The 24,686-nt window shown below is 45.1% G+C and overlaps 1 protein-coding gene across 1 annotated transcript in view; it reads right to left on the bottom strand.

Annotated features, from left to right (window-relative positions):
* The window catches only part of SH3YL1 (SH3 and SYLF domain containing 1), a 483,838-nt gene that overhangs the window by 312,202 nt on the left and 146,950 nt on the right, over window positions 1-24,686 (bottom strand). Inside the window, exon 4 of the mRNA XM_085610793.1 lies at window positions 22,507-22,571. Within this exon, the coding sequence (XP_085466919.1) occupies window positions 22,507-22,571 (65 nt within the window). The remainder of the gene's footprint in view (window positions 1-22,506; window positions 22,572-24,686) is intronic.

Here is a 24,686-nt window from a genome sequence, read left to right as displayed (position 1 = left end):
CAATTGGTACTAAAAGTTTAAAATTGACAAGAAGAAAGTCTTTGCATATTGGCGCATTAAGTGGTTTGCTTCAGATTCGATTATTTTTTTTCAACTCCTGGAAAGGAAAAACTGGTTTTAACTTCATCAGAGCAGGCAGCCTCGGGCAGCGACTCTCAGTTACAGGGCATCCAGGAATCTGTGGTGGTTGACCTTTGTGGTGCTTCGTTGTTGGCGACAGATGCGTATCGGAGTAAACCTGAAAAGGCACTGGTTTGAATATACATTGCCGGTTATAGATTTAGATTTTGAATCATGCAAACGCAGAATGAAAGTAGTCATGGAGGGTGCAGGGTAAATTACCACACCACCAAGAAACATTAGCTGTCTGCGAAAATAGCCCTCTTCCTGTAAAGGACCTTTCGAATATGCAGGATTTTATCCCAAATAACAGTTCTCACACTGAAGATTATGTACGTGTATCTCGAGCCCTGCACATATTACAGGTCATCTTAGATTCTGATATAAAGTTACTAGAAAAAAAAAACTCTGAACTCGGATCATATGCTTGAAGATTTTTCTGCTATCTTGTTTTCACTTACAAAGGGTGGTGTCAAAGTAGGGCAATATAAGGAATTGTATTCATTATATTAACTGAAACAGAGGAATAAGGAAGAAACATAATAACCCAGACTGGTAAGCCTGCTACAGTAAAGAAAGTAGAGACAAAGAATCAACAACAAAAAACAATGCGGTCTACTCATTACGCATCTCTGTGCTCAATCTACCTCATCTGAGAATTGGCAGCTCTCTTCAGATTTATCATCATCTGTTTCTTCAATCCCACTGTTACAGATTTTCAATAAAAATCAAATGGCACCTCAAGTCACCTTATTCCTCTATAAAGAGGGCCCAGAGACGATGGAATCTGTTTTTTTTTTAATCAAGTCAGCCTAAGAAAATGGCTACAAAGCAGCAAAAGAGAAAGACTAAAATAAGAAGGTTAACAAAAAAAGAGTAGAAGATCAGATTTCAGCAAGGAACAGTATATGCATTATGCCAAGAAAAAGTCAAGCCAAGAAGAAATTAAGGACGTACTACACTTTGAAGATTCATCATTAGAGGTAGTAAGATATTCCCTGGAGAAAGAAGAGCCTTTAGGATTGGAGGTCCCCGCTAGGAAGGATCCCGCAGTATGCCCTACTGAACCTATGCTAAATCCTTTAGCAGAAATATCCAAACCTTCTCTTCTGCGTGAGGAAGAGTAAATCCACAACATTTACAACATCAAGTTCTTATCTCAAGCAGGCCTCCCATTAAGAACAAGAGCAAGTTTTCTGGCCCTGATAATATACAAGCAATATTAATGATCTTTGGTCCTTATCTCAGGAGAAATTGGCCCATTAAACAGAGGAAAATTATTGAAGGTGCTACACTTGTTACCTTAGTTAGAGTCCATGACTCCTGCATAAATACAGGATGTGTTTTCCAGACAAAAATTAACCAAATTTTTATAGTAGAGTGCACTTTTGCTCAAGGTAGGCTCCAAATATTTTTGTGGAAAATGAAGATTGCTTTAGAAAGAACAGCTAAGATGTGCTCTCAAGAATGGAACCCTATGTAAGAGAGGTGGCGAGAAAAGAAGCAGCTTTTGACTTGGAAGCATTTAACCTAGAAAGTTTTCAAGTGCTAAAAAATAGGGCCCGCTCAGTGGTGGGGGAAGTTTAGGAGTCTGGGAGACTCATAAAAACACATGATTCAAACATGGGGCACCAAAACTCAAGCATGAATCGTTCATGGTCCTGGCTTTCTTAGGGTCTGAATGGAAACAGCTATAAGGCCAAGATCATCCTCCGCATCTCATTTAGCAACCAAACATTGATTATTTCATGGAATTATGCCAGGCACGACAAATTGAAAATTGACCTGAAGGTTCAATAAACTTCTATCTATGGTCTTCAGGAAATGTGGTTAGTTTCAAATTCGGTGACAGAATCTTAATACATTTTCAGTAGCCTGCCAACTCATTCACCAAGGGGCCAAGCAAAACGGGGCATTGCTATTTCACTTTAAACTGAATTTGACTGGAATATTAAACCGAGCAAACACAAGGAGTTGATGGACGGAGTATTAAACCAATCATACATCACATTAACTCTTTGCAGTGCCTAAAGATCGATTTCCCAAGATGTTATGGAATGGAATTGAGGGTCGCTCTACACTTTTGTTTAATATTTATACACCGTTGGGCAACCAGTAGAATATCACTCTTATCGGTTAAGGAAAAAGCCTTCTGGATTAATATCAAGGACAACTTGAATGCCAAAGTCTCTAGTAACTCAATGCCAGCCTTTTGGAACACTGAATTAGAGGAACGTTTTAACATTGCAGATCATTGTTCCCCAGCCTTTTCAGATCCAATAAACGAGATAATTTCCTCTTAAGTAATTTGAAACCCTTGGGTGCTATTGTTCTAAATATTAGATATTCCTGCAACGACTACTAGGGATGGCCCCAAAGGCACATCAATTATTGATTATATGATTGTATCCCATGCTGCTTTAAATCCTGGTCAGGAAATGAGGATATTGAAATCAGAATTCAGTGATCATGTCTCTTCGTATGTCTCTGCCCCTTACAGCATCTACAGACAGAAGGCTTAAAACATGAGCCACTTCAGTTGATATTCAAATGATAAACACACGTCTTCAGTGGAGCCCACATATTATTATGTTATGTTACCAGAATTTATTCAGCGCATGTGCACCCATCGGTTTCTTGGCACTAGAGAAAGATGGAGCAGATCACAATGCTGCTGAGTGAGCCGCTAATCCTAAACCTGTCTGAATAACCATGTTCTTAGGTATTATCTAAATTTCTTGTAGCTTTGGGGTGTTATGATCAAAGAATTCCAGCTGCAGGGGGTAAATATTGAGAATCTGGAGGCACCCGTTCTCTTTTTTTGAACTTAGGTTCCATCAGGAAGTTCATAAAGTTTGTTTGGGGATGTATTTTTGAATTGGAGATGCGATAGAAGCAGGACTTTTGCCATTAAGAGTTTTAAAAATGATTCAACCGGTTTTAAAGATAGCCCTTGTTTCACAGGCAGCCAATGGAGCTCTTTCATCGGGTATAATACGGCAGTGTCTAGGTTGTCAGGTTCTGAACAATTTTAAGTCTAAGAATGAGGCATTTAGGGAGGCCCACATTGAGGTAGTTGGAGTAGTCTATTCTATAAAGAACAGGGAAATTACAGCTTGAATGAGGGCCTCCGAGGTCAGAAATGTTGAAATTTCCCAATTCTGCAGAGCAATAAGAAGCAGGAAGAGATCACTGCCCGAGTTGGGGCTTCTTTGATAGTTCATCATCAATAAGGACACAGACTTTTTACAGATTTCTTGGTAGATGGGGGAACCACCATCTCGGGAGGACAGAATGATAAATGCCAGTAGTCAAGCTAGCTCTTAGTAAAGACAATCTCCATTTTGTCTGAGTTTAGTTTGAGATGGTTGCTGTTTATCCAGTCACAGGTGAAGAGCATCATATTTTGGAAAATGTCCTTTGACTCAGGGGAATTGTCAGCACTAAGTGTAGCTGCATGTCATCTGCATAGTTATAGATTCTGCAATTCATATTTTTGAGGGTGTGAACTAGGGGACGCATGTTTAAATTGAAGAGATGTGGTGAAAGAGAGGAATCTTTCCGTACTCCACAGTCTAGATGGACTTTGGGTGAATTAAACTGGGTCAAACGGCCTGATTTTGTAAAAAGGAAATGATCCAGTCGAGAGCGAGGCCGTGCAACCCCATGGCCTCGACCCAGTCCACCAGGAGATTATGGTCGTCCGAGTCCAAGGCTGCTGAAAGGTCGAGGACAACCAGCACCAGGATGGAGCTCTTGTCGCATTCTCCACTCATTTTATCAATCACTGAGAGAATGACTGTTTCTGTGAAATGGGCCAGGTGGAAACCTGCCTGACCGGGATCTAGGAATTTGGACTCCTCCAAAAAAGAACAAAAGCTTTGCGTCGCACATGCCACCAGTACAGCTGTCAAGAAAGATAACAGGGAGGTGGGGTGGTAATTTTTCAGTGCGAGTGGGTCCTTGCCAGCTTTCTTCTGGAGGGGTACCACTTTAGCCTCCTTTAATGTGGTAGATACCTTACCTTGGCTGAGAGAAAGGTTGAGAACGGACAAGGTTAGGTTAGGAAAGTTGCAAAATACTGTTTTTAGGACTTTCTGGGGAAAGTCATTTGGTGAGCCCAATTTTACTCTAATCTGCATGTCCTCAAGGCAACCCTTGCTGATAACAGAGAAGATTCATAAGGTGAAGGTTTTCTTGTCTAGTTTAGATTCTATTTTTAATAATCTTAATTTTATCGACAAGGAAAGTGTAAAGTGTGTCACAGAAATTCTGAGAGAGGGAGATAGGGAGTTGCCTCTATCAGGAGTAGACAGTTCGGATACAATTTAGAAATCTCCTTGGATTTGTTCATGACAAAAAGAATTTTATTTGTGAAGAAGTTGGATTTTGCTTGCAAAATACGCATTTTATATTCTTTAAGATACTTTTTTGTAGATCTAATCAGAGGAGTAGTTATTTTGCTATTTGATATCGCAGCGCATAGATCAAACTGGGCTTGTCTTAAATCGGCCATGAACCATTTAGATGCATTGTGTCGTCTGGCCCATTTTGATTTGCTTGGTGGGGCATGGATATTACTAGCTGTCGTTAGTCAGTTGGAGATCACCTTTCCATAAAGATCAATGTTATAGTTTAGATCAGGTAAAGCGATTGCCAGAAAGACTTTATGTCGACCCGAGACCAGCTCGTGGGAAGGATTCCAGGACGAGTTAGATGTTTTTGGGGGGTCAACCCAGCTAATGAAATTTTTACAAGATAGTGGTCAGACCCCATACATGGGATACCATAAGGTTGGACTAAACTTGGTCTTGCGTGTGACCTTTGATGTCGGTGGGTTTGAACACATGCTGTTCAAGGTTTAAGCTACTAAGATGGTATCTGCCCACCCTTATTGTCGGCCCAGTAGTTAAATTCACCATCTAGCTAAATTTTTGCATGATCAATGAAGGAGGGAAATTAACTCACAGAATAGCTGTGGAAGTGCTGCATGCAGTCAGGTGGCCTATAGGTGAGAATACATATAAGGGGCGAAGTCAGGAATTCCAGTTTGAACACTAGGCGGCCAACAGCCGGAATATTTAAGGGAGTTCGATAAAAAAAATCTGAGATGTTTCTTTACCACTGCGGCTACGCGGTCACCTATTTTGCCGGCTGGTGGGCCTGCTTGCTTGAATTATGTAATAGTCCTCAAGATGGGCAGCCAGAATGTCAGGAGAGGATTCCTGAGTGAGCCAAATTCCACCAAATAAAGAATATCTGGTGAATCAGCATCTATGATATGAAAGAGCTCTGTTTGATGTTTAACCATGGAGCAAGTATTGAGGTATATAACGAACAACTGGTCAGAGTTGGGGCAGTAGATATTTTGTCTGGTGTTCCTAGCTTTATTGGCGAGTGGTGGATCATTTGATCCAGCAGGATTGACCGTGGGGGTGGGAGCATTAGAGAGTCCCAAGTTATGCAGTTTAAACTGTAGTAGGGCGGTCTAATTGGTGACATACGGATTGAAGGCTTTTAATTTAATCTGATGAGAGATGCGGTTTTGAACATTGTGGATGGCCCCTGGCCCAAGCCAGGCGCAGACTGTCTTGCCTTTGGGGCATCAATGGCGCACCCGAAGGTCTTAAATGGGCCGGGGAGCTCTAGCAGCCCCCCCTACCTTAGAACACTAGAGAGCGGATTGGTTCCCCCAATTCAATTTCATTACAAAACCGGAGAGTATCATTATGCATAAACCTTTATTGCGGCCCCAACATGCAGCCCTTTAAAGAACATTAATCATAAATAAATAACTCCACTTTAGAATGTTGAAAACCGTATATAACTCCATGTCGCTATGTCACAGTCCTCTTTTATAGGCTGCTCATCAACAATGTTAGTAGCTTACATTATTTGCTATGAAATCTTACCTTGAGACTTCTTGGTGTTATGTTACCACCTCTGCTTACTGTTTTTGGCAGGTAGCTGTTTCTTGGTTTCATCCTTCCAATTTATGGTAGGGTTAGCACGTTTCTCCATTTAAATTGTTTTCGCTTTGCGGGTGCCTTAGGAGTGACAGGAAGCTGTGTTTTCCTGTTTGTTTTTTTTTGTTTTTTTTTTTTAATCTGCCTAGGCCCTGTTGTGCTTTTTCGCCTACATTGCAGGCTTTTTAAGGGGGGCGAAAAGCGCTTTGAGAGAGTTTTGCCATGGCCTGCAGCGCCTTTGAAGGATGCGCATCCGGGGGAGGGAGAAGTCTGTTTGTTTCAGCATTAAAGACATGCTTCCCCGCTGTGCAGTGCTTGGCGGTAAGTCTGGCTGAAGCGGCTGCCGGTACGTCTCCTGGCCTTCGTTATTCCTTACCGGAGAGCCCCAGTGGAAAGAAGACTAGGTATTTGGTGGCCATGTTTGTTTGGGCTGGATGCCCTCTGCCTACCTTGTTCGGCACGCAAAGTGCGGTCATGGGAACACGCATTTTTGTAACTGTTGCAGTTTCAAAACTGGAGCCCAACAGAGAAGGCTGTCAAGTTTCTGGGGGCAATTTTTCTCAAAAAAGCAAACTAAAAGAGGCAGGAGCAAAGGAGAGACTTGAGGTATTTCATAATAAGGGTCATTTTTCTCTGTAATTTTTGCTGATGGATCAGCTTCTCAGGGCCCCTCTACCTCCGCCCTCAGCAAGGACATCTTTAGGAAATATTTTAATAAGGAGCTTAAACCCTCCCTAAGAGAAACCAAGGGGGCTGTTTTCGCAAAGAGGAAAAGACACTCCCCTCTCAGAGAAGGAATTTTTCTCTTTCCGAGGAGGAGACTCCAGTCAATATTAATAAGAGAGGTAAGGTCTCCAAAAAATGTAAACATCTGGCAAGGAGGGGGGAGTACAGAGTAAACACAGACCACAGACAGGGTAGCCTGAGAGCTACAACAGACCGGACTGTCCCTAGCGGCACAATCAGCAAGAGCGGTCATCCTGGCGCAATGGAGATTGGTGTCCCTCATGGCACAAGTGGAAAGAGTGGCCTTCATGGCACAAAAGCTGGTTTATACTCCTGCACTACAGATGAGTTTTTATATGACAAGGATTTGGATCACATGGATGAATATGTATTCAATCCACAGGCGCCCTTAGAAAATGATTTTTTGGATGAGGATTAAGAACAATCTCCTACATTGAAGGCTATTAAGGATCAATCTGGTGCAGATATGATTATTTAGACTCCTTACGCACCCACAAGGTTGTAATTGGTGGTCTATGGATTACATGTCCTCCTTTAAAAAATTCTGGATACAAAAGTCTCTTGATAAGGAGATGCGTAACCTAATGAGGGCTGAGTGCCCAAGAGCGTTCCTGGATTACGAAGCAGGAATAACACCAAATCAGGATTTAGAGTTAATGACCTTTTTATTTAAATTGGATTAAGACCCTATAAAAGGACTGGAACTCTGCCTTAAGCAGTCCCAGGCAAGATTGTCAGACACTCGGGCCAAATGGCCACAATTGTGGACGTGGCTGAGGAGGCTTCTTTTAGGAACATGCCTGAGGATGCTGAGAATCTCTGGGGCTGGAGCCAACAGGCTTCATTACTGCTTGGAAATGCCAATGCAGGGCTGATTGTCGATAGGATGTGAGCCATCCTTATGAGGATTAATCCAAAGTTGGCAAACAAGGAGACAGTTGTGACCCGAGTAGTCTACTTTTTGGCGAAAGGTTTGTTAAAACTTTAGGCAAAGATGACTCGGTGTTTACTGCCTTTAGTAAGGCACAGTCCAATATGTGTTTTATGTTCAATGTTGTAGTTTTTGGAAGGGTTGACAGGAGGGGACTGGCTGTCGGCCGTGAGTCACAAAGGTCCCTGTACTATTATCAAGACCACTGGGGTTATGGATGGAACTTCCAGCCCAACAATGGTTTCTTCCCGCAGAGGCCCAACCCTTCGCTCTTGTGGGAGCTGGGGTAGACCCCCAAGGAGCTGGAGATCAAGGTAAGCCGCAATCCTTTACTTGGTTCTTCCCATTCAAAGGTAGGGGAAAGTGTAGTGGTTTACCTGCTTCGCGCTCGGGCAGCGCGAGGCGGACATTCTGCGTCTCGCGCTTCTAGCGATGACGTAGTGATTGTGACAGTTGGGAACTACAGTTGTAAGGTGTTTATGTCAACTGTCATTTATTCGTGCCCGTGGGAGTTGATGAATAAAGACGTGTTGCCTCACGTTTCAGTCTCCGTGATATCTTTACAAATTGGCGACGAGTTCGACTCCCACAGAACCCACAGTGGACCCAGGTCTATGTTACCTGAAGAACTTGACGATCCTCGCATTCCACACGTGATGCCGGTGTACATTCACTGCCACAGCCACACGCGAGCGTCTGTCTCCTGCTGAACGGTCCGGACAGTCTGAGGTGAGGAAAATTGTGACGACTGGCGCTTTGTCTTCGCTGCTCGTCCCTCCCTCTCTGCCTGCTGCTGACACGATCTTCCCCGCCTAGCTCTTAAAGGGGCAGCGTCGTATTTCTCACTTTACTGCTCAGCTGTATGAGGATTAATGGCGAACTTTGCTTGAGCTTAGGGAATCAGTCAGGAAGTGTTCTTGGCAGTATCTACAGTACGAAGAGAGTGGGCACGAACATAACACATTATTCCTTTCGCTGTCTCTTTGGTTGGACTATAGAGGCTGTTTTAAACGTTGTGGCTCAAGGGAAAAAGAATATTAGCCTGGATTTAAGTTTATACACCCTTGGTTCTGCCACTGGTCACAACATAAATATTTACATCTCCTCTTTCATACTTTTAAGGAAAATATTACATAATGCAGTCTATTCTTCCTCCACCTCCGTTTTTAGACACACCAGGTGAACCACCTGTGCCTTGGAGAAAGTGGTTTGATGCATTTGAAAATTACCTGGGTGCAATAGGAGCACATAGGTTCAGGCCAGAGAGGAAAAGGTTTTTGCTGCTTCATTCTCTGGGGTTTGAAGGGAGAGAAACCCTTAAACATCTACCTGATGCAGAGGGCGACGAAGAGGAGGACACCGATGAATATAAAGACACAGTAAAGAAATTAAAAGTCAGATTTGATAAGCAACCTAGTGTGGTTGTGTCCAGGCATAAATTCTTTAAAAGAGTACAGAAAGCCGAGGAAGATGTAGACACATACATTACTGCTTTGAGGAGGTTGGTGGCAGAATGCGAATTTGAGAATTTCAGTGAACAATTGATTCGTGACCAGTTCATAGGAAAATGTCTCGACAAAACCATAAGACAGAAACTATTATCTTTGGAAAATCCCTCCCTGGATGAATCTATTCGCATAGCGAAAAGCATTGAAACGTCACAATCTTCAATAAAGGAACTGGAAAGTAAAAGTGTGGAAGTTGTTACCCCTGTCCGTTGTAAAAAGTATGAGAGGAAAAGAGAGTATCAGCCAAATAATTTTTTCAAAAGGACTGATATCTGTTACAGATGTGGATATCCCTCCCATGTGAAAAGTGGTAGACCGTGTCCTGCGAGAAATGCTACCTGTCGCAAATGTGGAAAATTGGGACATTTTGACAAAGTATGCCAAAGCCAAAAATATAAGAAAGAACAGGTAGCATGTGCCATGGATGCTAGTAGCAGCGACAGCGATGACACACTTTGCGAACTCAAAGACATGGTGGTAGTTGTCAGTGAAGGGAACATAAGGAGTGGTAACCCTGATGACTGCATTGATCCCTATGCCATCATTGGAGTAGGTGGAGAAAGTGTGAGACTGCTTATAGACTCTGGTGCAAGGATCACAATGATCAGTGAATCTTTGTTCAGGGAAAAATGGGGTAACAGAACTCTGCAACCGCCTGACCGTGAACCTGTATCCTATGAAGGGAGAAGTATAGAATTGTTGGGGTACTTTGAGGACATCTTGATCTTCAAGAACAGACACATTTATGGGAAAGTTTATGTAGCTGTCAATGGGTTAGACATATTGGGATGGTTCCACCAAGGTTTATTCAGTATGATGCTGTGCCCTGGAGCAAAAGAACAGATTCTGGTGGTTCGGGACCAAACACATGTGGAGGAACTACTTAACAAATATCCCAGAGTATTTTCAGGTGAATTGGGAAAAATCAAAGGATTCAAACACAAGATTAAGATAAGGAGTGATGCGGAACCGGTAAAACACAAAATAAGGAGTATCCCTTTCAGCATCAGAGAAGACTTGGAAAAAGAACTTTTGTCCATGCAAAAAAGAGGGGTTATTGAACCCATAGAATCGTCTGATTGGTCTTCCTCTTTGGTCGTGGCAAGGAAGAAAAATAATGACCTCAGAATCTGCATTGATTTGCGCAACCTAAACAAGGTCATCTGGGTGGATTCGCATCCCCTACCAAACATATCAGAAATGCTGGGTGTAGTTGAAGGTGCCAAGGTCTTCACCAAACTAGATCTGGCCTCGGCATATCACCAAATCGAACTGGACAAGGATTCGCGCCATTTCACTGCGTTCAATTCTCCTGCTGGTCTGTTCCAATTTTGTCGTATGCCCTTTGGGTTGGCCTCTGCAGCCTCTGTCTTTCAGAGAGTTATGGTCAATTTACTGAAGGGGATAAAAAACGTGGCCATATTCCAAGATGAAATTCTGCTGTTTGCAAAAGACCAACAAGAACACGACATAGTACTGAATAAGATCTTATCCATATTTCAAGAACATGGGGTAGTCCTAAAGCGGGACAAGTGTGAATTCGCAAAAGACAAAATGGATTATTTGGGTCATACGATATCAAGTGAAGGAGTCACGCCCAAACCGAGTTTGGTTCAAGCCATCGTTGAGGCCTCTGCTCCCAAAGACAAAGCAGGAGTCAAATCTCTGTTAGGTCTCACAGAATTTTATGCCCGCTTTATTCAAGACTACGCTACTAAGATTCGCCCCATTTCCAAGCTGCTCCAAGACAGAAGTGAATTTGTGTGGGATGATGAATGCAAGACTGCCTTCATTTGGATCAAGGAACAACTCAGCACGGTCAAGGCTTTGAAGCCATTTGTACAGGGGGTCCAGTGTACTTTGACTGTTGATGCCAGCAGTTATGGACTGGGCGCTGTGTTGACACAGATTGTAGACCAAAAGGAACATACTGTAGGGTTTGCATCCAGAGTTTTAAGAGAAGCAGAGACCCACTATTCAGTCATTGAGAAGGAGCTTCTAGCGTGTTGGTGGGGCATTGAAAAATTTAAAAATTATTTGTGGGGACAAAAATGTATTCTTCAAACAGACCACAAACCATTAGTTACGATTTTAGGATGCACCAACAGCCGCGGGGCCACTCCCCGCATCGCACGCTTAGCATCCAAACTCTTACAATTCAACTTTGACATTGTACACATTTCTGGGGGGAAAAATGTAAGAGCGGATGCTCTGTCACGCTTACCTGCTATCACCTGCCAGGACTCACAAGGGTTTGATGAAGGTGGTTCTGATGAAAAGGAGGACTATATTATAGCTAGCGTTGAACTTAATAGCGTTTGTTCAATTGATCAGCAGAAATGGAGAGAGGCGTTGGCTGGTGATGAAGTTTCAAACAAACTTATGAAATATATTTCCCAAGGGTGGCCCAGGGAAAGGAATGTTGATGTTACTTTGCAACCCTATGTCAAGGTGTGTGATGAATTTTCGATTGAGGATGGTCTAATCTTCAGGTTAGAAAAACTTGTTCCACCGGTGGGCATCAGATCCACTCTTCTGACCAAAGCTCATGACGGGCACTTAGGGGCCACATTAACTAAGCGCAGAGTAAGAGAATACTTCTGGTGGCCTAAAATGGATAGAGACATTGAAGAAATGGTGCAGGACTGCACTGTTTGTTCTTCTAGTGACAAAAGTCTTCACATTAGTTGTCCCCCTCTCCAACCCATTCCCCTCCCGAGTGGACCGTGGGAAAAACTTGGCATAGATGTCCTAGGACCCTTTCACAGTTTGCCCCAACAATGCAGATTTGCTATTGTTATGGTGGACTATTACACAAAGTGGCCCGAGGCCAAGTTTGTCTCTAAGGTGGATTCCCAAGAAATCATAGACTTTTTAAGGGAAATATTTATGAGAGAGGGGTTTCCTCAAACCTTAATATCAGACAATGGAGTACAATTTGTATCATCTGAAGTACAAGGGTTTCTTAGAGAATCTGCCATTACTCATCACCGTAGTTCTCTCTATCATCCTCAAACTAACGGGTTGGTGGAGAGGCTCAATAGAGTCATAGGTGATTGTGTCAAGTGGGCTCTTGCCCACCACAAAGGTGTTCCCCAAAGTGTCAGGACAATGTTGTGGTTTTATAGAACCACTCCCCATTCTTCTACTGGTGTGTCCCCCTTTGAACTACTGAGAGGTAGGAAACCATGTACCGAGTTTAGACCGGTTTGGATGTCCAAATGGAATAAATCCAATACCACTCCCCAAGAAATGGATGAAAAAGTGAGGTCCAAGTCTGCTGAGGTCCAGGTCAAACAAAAAGAGTACTTTGATGAAAGGAAGCGCGTTAAGGTCAGAGAATTTGCGGTGGGAGACAGGGTCAAAATTAAGAAACCAGGTTTTGTAAGAAAAGGAGAAGCTAAGTATAGGGAAATTGTGGTAGTAGATAAAGTGTGTGGTAATGCCGTTCGAGTCAATGGTAAAGACTGGTGGAATTGTAACAAGGTGGCGAAAGTTAAAAATGTGCTCAGTGATGTCAAGTGGCCCAGGTTGAAAAGTGAGGTTTCTCATAGGATCTCTCAAGGTAAACTTGATGTTCGGAGCTCATCTCCCAGTCACGCCACTGTCAGGAAGAGTACCAGAACAGTTAACATTCCTGTTAGATACCGCCAATGATTTTCTGTGTTTCTTTTGCCACTGCAGCTTTCTCCTGCACTCTCTTTCTTTCTCTCTTTCCTTCTTTCTTTCTTTCTCTCTTTCCTTCTTTCTTTCTTTCTCTCTTTCCTTTTTCTTTCTTTCTTTCTTTCTCTCTCTCTCTCTCTCTCTCTCTCGCTGCTCTCTAAGAAAAGGAGATATGTAGTGGTTTACCTGCTTCGCGCTCGGGCAGCGCGAGGCGGACATTCTGCGTCTCGCGCTTCTAGCGATGACGTAGTGATTGTGACAGTTGGGAACTACAGTTGTAAGGTGTTTATGTCAACTGTCATTTATTCGTGCCCGTGGGAGTTGATGAATAAAGACGTGTTGCCTCACGTTTCAGTCTCCGTGATATCTTTACAGAAAGATTAAGTTTTTTCATCCAAAACTGGTCTGGCATAACCAACGATTCATGGGTGTTGCAAACCGTGAGGGTTTTCAGAATAGAGTTTTGAGACACTGCTTCCCAAAGGTGTCAGCCAAGAGAGTTATCCTTAGACTGGGACCAAATTTCACTACTAGATGCAGAGGTTTTACAAATGATACACAAAGGGGCAATTTCCAAGGTTGTGGACTCAGAGAAGGGTTTGTAAGTACTGTTTTCTTAGATACGAAAAAGGACAAAGGTTGGCAGCTTGCAATCTACTTATAGAAGCTAAACGTGTTTCTAGTATACAGGCACTTCAAGATGGAGTGGATCCATCTTTTGTGAAAAATTTTACAGCAGAAAGACAGGTTAGTAAAGTTGGACCTGAAGGATGCCTAATTCACAATCCCCATGGACGTAGGTTCTCAGAAAGATTTACGATTCAGTTAGAAAGGTTTTGTACCAGTTCTCCTGTCTTCCCTTTGGCCTGTCATCAGCTCCCTGGTGCTTCACAAAGGACTGCACCCTGTAGTTTCTTTCTTAAGAAAGAGGTAAGTATGAATAATAATTTACCTAGACAATATATTACTGAAGTCTCAAGTACAGGAGGAGTTTGAGGCACATGAAGTGGACAAAGGATCTCCTAGAGGATTTAGGTTTCATTATAAATGTAGAGAAGTCCATCATGACTCCTAGACAGAACTTGGAATTTCTAGGGTTTCAAGTGGACACCAATGTGGCCCAGATTTGTCTCCTCAGAAGAAATTGACGAAGATAAGGAAGGAAGACAGGAAGTAGGTCATGTACTGGCAAAGGAATTGGTGACTTTGAGAGATCTGGTAAGGCTTACAGGACTTTTGTCGTCCTCCATTAAAGCTTTGTCCCCAGGTCCATTGCATTACTGGGCTCGCCAAAGGTTGAAAACCCTAGGTTTGAGAAAGGGTCTTGGGTATCCGTATGGGATTCCACTGTTCCAGGAAGCTCGAGGGGATCTAGTGTTGTGGTTAAACAACCTGGAGAGCTAGGAAGGCAAGGCAATGTTTGGGACCGTTCTGGTATTCATTGTAGAATCAATGCAAGCAACTTAGAAGGGGTGCACAGTTAGGAGGTATAGAAACTGTGGGGAAATGGTCCAGGAAGGAACAATCCTTACACATAAATTGTTTAGAGTTGTTAGCAGGGGTAAATGCTTTGATGAGCTTCAAGTCGATTATAGCAAACAGCGTAGTGCTGATCCGGTAGGACAATTTCATGGCTGTATCTTATATCAATTTCTAGGTGGAGAGAAAGATCAAAACAACTTGCAGATCAAGCCAGGGAAATTTGCTATTTTTGGTGGGAACAGAAAATTCTCTTGAAGGCAGAGTCACCTGACAGCAGAACCAGAAAGCGGATTAGAACTCCATGTATTTGAGGCACGCCAGAGATTGGAAGCTGAATGTAGATTCAAGGTTTGCTGGTGCCTTTTCAGGTGGACCGCTTTGCCAGCAGATTGACGTTTCAAGTAGACCAATATTACACCTGGAGGCCAGACCCAGAGTGTTGGCAATGGATGCTTTCATGCAGATTTGGGATGGAGAGGTTTCTATGCATTCCCTCCATTTGCATTGATCTATGTGGTTTTGCTGAAGGTTCGAAGGGAACAGTGCTGCATCATTCTAGTAACTCCGTTTTGGACCGCTCAGGATTGGTTTCCTGGGGTAATGGAATTAGCAGTAGAAGTTCCCCGCCTGATACCGGTGAGCGCAGGACTTTTAGAGGGCACAGAAGGGTATGAACATCCTTCAGTTCTAGAAGGGAACTTGAACCTTCTTGTTCGAAGGATTTCAAGGGTTCTGGTACACAGTTTGGATTTTTGAAAGAAGGTTATTGGATAAATCCTGGCACCAGGTATCAGGAAAAGGTACAGAGGAGTGTGGAAAAAGTGGTGTAGTTGATGCTTGGAAAAGAATATTTATCCCGTGGATGCTCCTACAGTGGAGGTAGCAAGTTTATTTTTTTTTTAACAAACCTTTATTGACATCATAAAGATCTGACACAGCTGGGTGCCTACATCCCAACGGGCCGGCACTGCGGCGCATAACAGTCTCTGCAGAGGACTGTGGGGAAGCAAACACAGCAAGCCGCCTACAACCCCAAAGGGCCGGCCGCGTCAGGTGGGCAAGCATACCGGGTGATAATCAACTCAGGTTCTTAAATAAGTACCCCCCCAAACATCAACTTCAATAAGTCACAGTAGCGTCACCGTCCTCTGCCTTTTTTACCAAAGCATTGTCCATTCAGTCTCCACTCATGATTCCCCCCGTAATTCCATTACCCCACAATTCCTTCCACGACCCTGCGCCGTAATAAAGTGCTCACTGCGCCTCCATGTCCGGGAGATTCACATCGCCCCCCCATCGCCCCCCATCCCTTCCCTCGGTCTCCCCTATGCCGGAATCAGGGTCGGGGTCCCCAGTGTCGTTGTGTGCCAAAAGATAAGTTTGAAGAGGGGCCCAGATATCCGGCGGGCGTGAAGTGGGTGGCATAAGTTCAGCATATGTGTGTAACTGGTCCTGGCAATATGTGAGATCGTTTATCCAGTCCTTAAATTTGGGAGCCCGACCACGCCCCCATCGACAGGCTATTCGGCGCTTCGCCAGCAGAAGGGCCAAGGAAACATATCTCCGTATCCTAATTGGGACGTGTTCCGTGTACCGCAAGAGCACAGTGAGGGGATCGTCGGGCACATGCGCCCCAGACATTTCGTCAAGCGCCTGCAGTACCACCCTCCAGTATTCCCGAACCGGCGGGCAGCCCCAAGCTAAGTGTCCGAAGTCAGCTTCCCCCGCTCCGCATCGATCACAGCGGTCATTATCACACAATTGCAAACGGTGTAGCCTAGCCGGCGTGTAGTATAGGCGGTGGATATATTTATAATGTATGAGGCGTAATCTGCTATTGCCCGATATGGCGCACGTTTGGCGACAGCAATAGGACCATTGTTCCTTTGTGATGGAAGTTCCCAATTCCGCTTCCCATCTACCCTTGGCTGGGGCCGGAGTCCTCTGCCACTCCTCTTGGGTTGAACCATATAATCGTGACACTACATGTTTCGGGGGAGTGGGCTGTAGAAGGGCGTGTAAAGGAAGCATAATGGGGGGTTCCAACGGGAAGCACTGAGTAAGCGATCGCGTGTCTTGCCTAAGCCTCACATAATAGAACCGCTCCAAAGGAGTGGGAGTCAGGGTACCAAAGAAGTCCTCACTATTTTTAAACTTGCCATTTGCATACAATTGGTCCCAAGTAAGACAGGACAGTTTCCGCAACATACGGCGGCATCCCCCTTCTGTCGTGACTGGTAGGTCATGCCTCCTCTGTAATGGCGAGTAAAGAATAGGGCATTTAAGTCTGTGCGCCAGTTCGCGCCATGCACTGGTAGTGCATTGTACGGTTGTAGATGCTAGATGTCTAGGGACTGCGGTAGTGCTTAGATACGCTGTACATGGCGTAGGGGCCATGTAACCATCTTCAATTGCCAGATGCGGCATGTATGGAGGAGGATGCATCCAGTAAGCCGCAAAGTGCGCCTGAGCACATATGAAATATAATTCCATATCTGTAACTTCGAGTCCTCCAGACTCAAACGGCCGAGTGAGAACATCCCATGCCAGTCTGGGTTGCCTTCCACCCCACGTCAGTCGGATCAGCTGAGCTTTGATACTGTTAAAAAAGTGCTGGCTAGGAGCATACGGGATGTTATTAAAAAGGTAGAGTAGTTTAGGCAGTAGTACCATCTTGATCAACGATACTCTAGCAGCCATGGAAAGAGGCATTGCGATCCATATAGAGATCTTATCCGTAATAAGATAGAGTGCATGCCCGTAGTTGGAGCGCATCAGTTCGTCCCGGCGTCGAGATACCCGAATGCCAAGATAAGTGACTGTATCGGAACACCATGTAAGAGGGAAATCCGGAGCGAACGCCAATGTGGCATCGGTAAGTGGGAATATTTGAGATTTCCCCCAATTCACAGTTATCCCAGATAATTGGCCAAAAAGGATGAGCAAACGGAGAATAGGATCAAGGCTAACCACCGGGTCCTGCAGGTATAATGTCAGATCATCAGCGTAGAGGGATATCAGAATCTGCCTCTCCAGGTAGATCAACGCATACTCCCGGAAATGTTGCCAGACTTTAGCCGCCAGAGACTCGATGGCGGTAGCAAAAAGCAGGGGCGACAGGGGACATCCCTGCCGGGTGCCCCGTGTGATCGCAAAAGGAGCCGATTGAACTCCATTGACCATCACCCTAGCTCGGACTCCGAAATATAATTAATGTATCCATGCCAGGAAGGGTGCGGGAAATCCCATACGTTGTAAAACAAAGGCAAGGTAGTCCCATTCCAGGGAGTCAAACGCCTTAGTGGCGTCGAGAAATATCGCCGCCGCGTTAAGATCAGAGTCTATATCGTGGAGGAGCGCAAATAGTGTACGCAAGTTATGGGACGTGCCTGTAGTGGGCACAAAGCCCGATTGATCAGGGAGTACCAATGCTGTCATAAGGGGACTGATCCGATTAGCGATCAATTTGGCTAAAATTTTGGCGTCCACATTTATTATGGATAGAGGCCTGTATGAATCACAGTAAGAAGAGGGTTTCCCTGGTTTAGGTAGGAATATGATACGCGCCTCTCTCATTGAAGCAGGAAGTATACCAGTCTCCCGAGCCTCCTCATATACATGGCGCAACACCGGGATGAGTAGGTGATGGAAAGTTTTATAAAATTCGGCCGGTAGGCCATCCGGACCCGGCGCTTTTATGGATTGCAATTGCATTATAGCCGATATAATTTCTTCATCCTCGTGGTGTCTCAAAAGAAATTCCCTCTGCCCGTCCCCCAACCAATCGATCGCCGTATCCTCAAAAAAGGGGGAGTAGTCCACTGGGGGATCTCTACGCGTCTTATAAGACCTCTATAGAACCTACGGAACGTCTACACTATCTCAGTCGTGTTTCTATGCCTTTGACCATCCTCGTCCTCCACCTCAAGTACAATGTTTGCAAACTGCGGAGGTCGAATTAAAGACGCCAGCGTTTTTCCAGGTCTATCCCCCTCCCCGTATTGCCGCGCTCTAAAATATTTCCCTTTGTATTTGCATTCGCGTTCCGCTGTCTCGTGGTAGTCATTAAGCACACTACGCATTCTAGCTTGCAATTCCGGTGTGGGGCTATTGTGCAATTCCTCCTCAATACGTTTAAGTTCCGTCTCCAGTCTACGCAGAGTAGATCGGATGTCTCTCAATACTCCCCCCCCACTCTTTGCAATACACAAGCCACATATGGTCACTTTGAAAGCTTCCCACACCGTGGAGTATTGTGCCACCGACTCCTCATTTCGAGGGAAGAAATCCGTGATCTCCTGCTCGAGTTCCTGCTTGAAGACTGGGTCTAATAAAGAGAGGGGATTGAAGCGCCAGAGTAGAAACGGAGAGTCCACATGTGGGGGGCCTATAGCAACCAGTACCGGGGAATGGTCCGAGTATGTCCGAAGAAGGTGGGAGGTGTGCGTCACCCAGTGGGCTAAACCCTTGGTAATGAGCCAAGCATCAATTCTGAACCAGGAAGCCCAGGCCGTAGTGTAGCATGTACCCTCCAGTCGCGATGGGTGTGTATGACGCCATGCATCGAGCAGCTCATAGTCGGCCATTATCATCTTTAGGGTGGCCTGTGACTGAGAGTAGTGATGTGGTTGCGGGTGTGACCGGTCCTGTGTGGGATTAACTGACATTAAAATCCCCCCCCCCCATAATAGGTGTGTAGAACCGATCTCTCGAATTTTGCCCCAGAGCACGCGGAAAAATTCCGGGTCGTCCGAGTTTGGCCCGTAACAACAAACAAATGTAAAGGAGTAGGTGGCAATTCTCCCCCAGAGAATGGAGTATCGGCCCTGCTTGTCCGTGACAGACCCTATTGGGGTATATGGAAGGGACTTCCTCACTAGAATACATGTGCCACGAGCATATGATGAATAGGAGGAAATACATGTATATCTGGCCCATCGAGCGGCAAATGTGGAAGGGGAGGCGGGGTTAAAATGCGTCTCCTGCAGCATCGCACAATAAACATCATGGCGGTCTAAATAAGATAATATGTGTCTGCGCTTGCGAGGTTCACCCAATCCTCGGACATTCCAAGTAAGGTAACAAAATGCGGTGGGTCTAGAATGGTCAGCCATGGCAGCGGTTGGGGTAATACTTATTCAAGCGGCGGACTTTCGCCAACTGGTAGACATAGCTTGGCATTAAAATGGCAATCAAGGCAAAGACATGTTCCATGTCACTCATTCGTTCTTTTCTCGCATGGTTAAACACAACATTCCCACCCACATCAGCAGCCCAATCCTGCCGTGGTAGTCTTCCCTCCCCCTCTCCCGCCATTCCCCCAATGTCATGGTCCCAACAGGGGAGAATGACTCACCCTGAAACAAAACTTGCAATATAGCAACCCCAACCATACTGATAAGGGTTCACCTGTGAGGTGGAGTCCAGAGGGCGTCCAGGGGTCTTCCTCGCCATAGCGAGGGTGTTCGGGCGATCAAATGGAGGATCATCTCGTTGCGATTCCCAGTGTGTCCTGCTAGCTCGCAGACAACCTCCCCCACAGCAGCTTAAGGGCCAGGTGTAGCATTCAGCACTGCCTCCGTCAGTCAGGGGGCAAGGGGGTGACCCCCTCACCGCCCCAGCACATCAGGAGCACCAGGGTCTCTGTAGGAATGTGTAAGTTCTCGTGCACCGAGGACGGCTTCCAGTCTCCCGGGGGGGGAAGATTGCCCCTCCTCACCCCGGTCCCCTCGCCACACAACGGTGTCCAGACAGCCTCTATTTCAGTGGCCGTGTGGCAGGTTCACTTTGTGAAATGCACTTTGAAGCGGCATCCGATTATTCGACATCTGAAGTGTTTCCACCTCCGCCTGGGCAGGGGGGCGTGGCGACCGACCCATCGCCGACCTCGGTAAGGATTTAAGAAAGTCCTGTGCAAGTTGAGGGGTATTAAAGAAGTACTGCTTACTTTGATAGGACACTTTGAGTCTAGCGGGAAAAAGCATGGCATATGGTATACTGAGATGCTGTAGTTTCTTCTTCACAGGGAGGGACATACGTCTCTGCTCTTGCACGGCCAGGGTGAAGTCGGGATACAAAGAAATCTCCATCCCCTCATGGCGGAGTTGTCCCCGCTCCCTAGATAAGCAGAGGGCAGTGTCCCGATCCCGGTAATTAAGCAACCGGGCAATTATCGGGCGCAGCGCGGCTCCAGGCACCGGGCAAGCAGCCAGCGCAGGATGAGCCCGCTAGACCACCAGTACTGGAGAAAAAACGTCTCTCCCAAAGAGCGCAACCAGCAGCCGCTCTACATATTCCTCCATCCTGCCGGTAACTGTGGATTCTGGTATCCCTATGATGCGGAGGTTATTTCTTCGAGAGCGGGATTCTAACTCTTCGTTCTTGGCCGCGACCACTCAGAGCCCTCTCCATTTCCAGCGTGCAGGACGTGGTCGCAGTAGAGGTGTCCTCCAGATCTGAAATCCTCCGTTCCGTCTCAGTCAGCTTCTCCTCATGCTTGTCTATGCGTTACGCCATCTAGCCGCGCAGCCATGGAGTCCATTTTGGATTCAATGGAGGTCAGGCTGGACTGCACAGCCAGTATAAAGTCCTTCAAATCTGCATTTGAGGGTGCCGGCGCTTCCACTCGGTCTTCTTCCGGATCAATTTGAGATCTGGTATTTTTGCGTGCATCAAAATTAAGTTTAGGCTGGCGCCCGTCCGGTTTCCCTATCCTTCACGATGTCACCACGCGTCTCCTAGGCGATATCCACACCTCCGGCCCCCAGCTGCGCCAGCCGTAGTCAGCACGCCAGCCTCAGCACCAGGTCCCCGCGCACCTAGTCTTCCCCCGGCGCCTGCCCCCCAGGCTCTCCATGGAGGGGAAAGGCCAGGAATCACAGTAGAAGGATCTCCACGGCAGGGGCCAATAGTCGCCCGATGGTCTCCGCAGCGCCGAGATTTCTACGTGTGCCCACCCCTTGGTATCCTTCCCCGACTTCCGGAGTCGCTCACGGCCTCAACATTAGTGTCTTTAAGAGTCGCCCCCCCCCACAAATGCTTCATAACCTGTTCTCCAGGCTGCTGCCAATGCGAGATGGGGGGGGGGGGGGGGGGGGAAATTGACTGCTCAGGCTCACCGCTCAGTTAGACAGTCCTCAGCTTGGGCCCCTGCGCAGGCCCCTGCTCCCGTTATGTCCGCACTGTGGCCACTGCAGGGGGAGGGGGGGGGGAGGAAGAGTGAAATCCCGCCACCCTCATGTCCCATCCACAGATCACCACTCCCCATCACTGCTTTTCCCATCGTTGCTGCTTTCAGTTTCCCCATCTGCTTCCTCCCATCTCTGCTTGCTCTCTTGCACATCCCAGTGCTTGCCCCATCCACAAATCACACTCTCTCGATCCCATCATTGCCTGAAACCCCAATGCAGTCTCTTTCATTCTAGTGAGTGGTGTTCTGCATTTTAATGTCCTGTTAGTGTATAACTGAAGTGCTGATTGAAGCATGTGTGCACATCTGCTGTTACTTGGCACACATATAGTCTGTTTATTTTCAGCGCATGTGGGTACTAGGTTGGGTGCTAGGTGTTGGTAGGTGTGTGTTTATACCATATGTGATTATTCAGCAATGGCATTTATAGCTGGAAAATCAGACCTCAAGTGAATCAGGTATGTGTTATCACAGGGCATGTCAGAGATTTTAAAGTATCTGTGTCTTCTGCTGTAATTGCATAGCCACGTTTCTCCTGTGTGAAATGATTAAACTGTACCTTCTAAAAATATATATATATATATATATATATATATATATACTTACATTAGTGCATAGAAAAGCCTTACCACAACAGTAGGTGACAACAACGACATGCAAAGGGAACATGCCAATTTCATCTGCCATAATTTCTCCCATATATCAGGGGAGTGCACTGGTGGAAATAGTGAAGGACGCTCTCTAGTCCCTACCATTCTTTCACACTTGATGCCTGGCAAACGCTGACTGATAACATTAGCTTTCCGCATTAAAGGTAGTTTTGTATGTACAATACCAGTCCTAAATGACAAAATCAACAAGTAGGTTGGTTAGACAAACAATTAAAATGTAAACACCTACTTCGATTCCAATTTCAAATCCACCACCAAGGCCAGCTATTCCGATAGCAGAAGGTGCAGACCAACCTGTGGAAAACAAAATAATAAATAGCATGTTCTAGCAGCCATACATCAAGAAGAACTTCCTTCACCTACAGTATTACTGCATCATGTAATTCCTTGTCTACAGGCCTTACACCTTTAACATTAAGAAGCCCCAGGTTTGGTTGCTGCCCTTCTACTAGCCTCCAAGAACACCACCCTCACTGTGGCAACACCTGCCTAAATAATGAGACATTACAACTGCCCTACCCTCTTTCAATACAGAAGGAAGTTGAAAACCACCATCAACAACGAACAGTCCATCTCCAAACAATCGGACTTGCTTAGAATTAATAATCTACTTTATTTTAAACAATTTTATGGCAGGACGAGAGGCTCAGATAATGTTTACTTCTTTCATTTATTCCACTCAGCAGCTTTAAACAACACATTTTTATTCAAAGACTACAAAATCCATGAGTCTTTGAAACAAATCAACAGTATAACCATAGAGCAAGTCCCATTCAAGCAACATCAAGGAACAGCACTTCCTCCTTCGTTGCTCAGACGGATACATGTTTTCCTTAATACTGCTATTTGGGCTATATTGGTCTGGGGCTTAATACTATCTTATTTGCGCTGTGTTAGCATTTTATTTCGGTCTGTTATGCCGGTTTGGTGGTTGCTATCGGGTCTTAGGGTGTGCAATGACATTGATGGTCCTCAGGGCTTGCATGAGGAACCAGATCCTTGCGCTGTGAACACGAGGGTTTCCTAGGAGATCCAACGCACCTACCAGACAGAGGAAGCTGATTGTGGCAGTCTTTTCTCAGAGGAGCGGCACCTCAGAAACTGATGTGATTTGCAGAACACACATTTGCAACACAAAGTACGGTACTTCTAAATAATATAGTCTCTAAAAAACACAAAAACAACATTGGATATTTCCAACATTTTTTTCTGCCAAAATATAATGCCTGAAAGCAGGGATTGGACTGCCTTCTTGGCATGGGCTTTCAGCATCGTTTTTTCGTAACTCCCAATGTGATACAAGAACAGTCCAGGGCTGTTTGTTGCCTCCATTGTGTGAATTATATATGCTATTGACCAAGACTTATTGTCCTCTCAAGATCTACCTGACAGACAATGAGCAGAACAGACATATGACCATTGTAGATTGCATTATATTGGGATTTACTGAATATGGCTACAGTGTCCAATTTAATTTCTAGGATACAAATTTACCCGTGAGGGAAAAAGTCTTGCACCACACTTCTTATAAATGTGTGCTCTACTACAACCACCAAACACTCTTAGAAAACTACAATCCTTATTAGGATTCCAAAATGTTGACAGTACATAGATACCGGATTATGCACAACGCATTACATCATTATATGAATTAATTCACCCTGATTTTTCCAGTACACATTGGACATAAGTACACACAGAAATACACAGATCACTTTAATCCGACTTGCTTGCAACTTGTCACTTACATACACGTGTACATACTACAAACCTCGTCATCCATATAGTAGCAGGTGCCATTGGGTTTATATAGCACACCTTTACTGAAGGTGAAAAAGTGCTGATTGTTGTTGTTGCAAACAAAATAAAAAAAAACACAAAAATGCATTTATATTCCAATGCGGAAATGCTTTTTGCATCCACTGAAAAAAAATACGGACTGCGGTGCAGATTGCTATACTAAAAGAAAGGCCACTTGCACAAGGGAAACGCATCAATGCTAAGGCTAACCATCCTAAATGGATACAGTGAGAAACATCCTCAACAGCGGTTGATGTAGATTTGGTTTTTTACACGTCCTTAAAGTCACAAGAATTTCTTCAACATGAGCATTTTTATCCCAAGCCTAGCAATCTTGTATCTCTCAAGCAGTATAAATATATTATTTATACTGATAGTTCAGCCCAGCCTGCTACAAGTACAAAACACCGATATTCGGCGGCGTGAGCCACCACTCTTGGTATGATGTGGGATAGAAAATTCCAACCACAAAAAACTTGCACCCAGTCATTAGGGGACTACATTGCAAAGTTGGCTGAACTGAAAGCTTTACTTCCTGCAATGGAAGATACAGATCCTGAATTCCCCACACTCCTAGTATGTGATTTGCATTATTATGTTCAGTCTTGT

This window comes from Triturus cristatus, chromosome 6 (assembly GCF_964204655.1).
Source record: "Triturus cristatus chromosome 6, aTriCri1.1, whole genome shotgun sequence".
Taxonomy (NCBI): Eukaryota; Metazoa; Chordata; class Amphibia; order Caudata; family Salamandridae; genus Triturus; species Triturus cristatus.
Note: the sequence above shows the minus strand (reverse complement) of the source record. Positions and strands in the feature narration are given on the sequence as shown.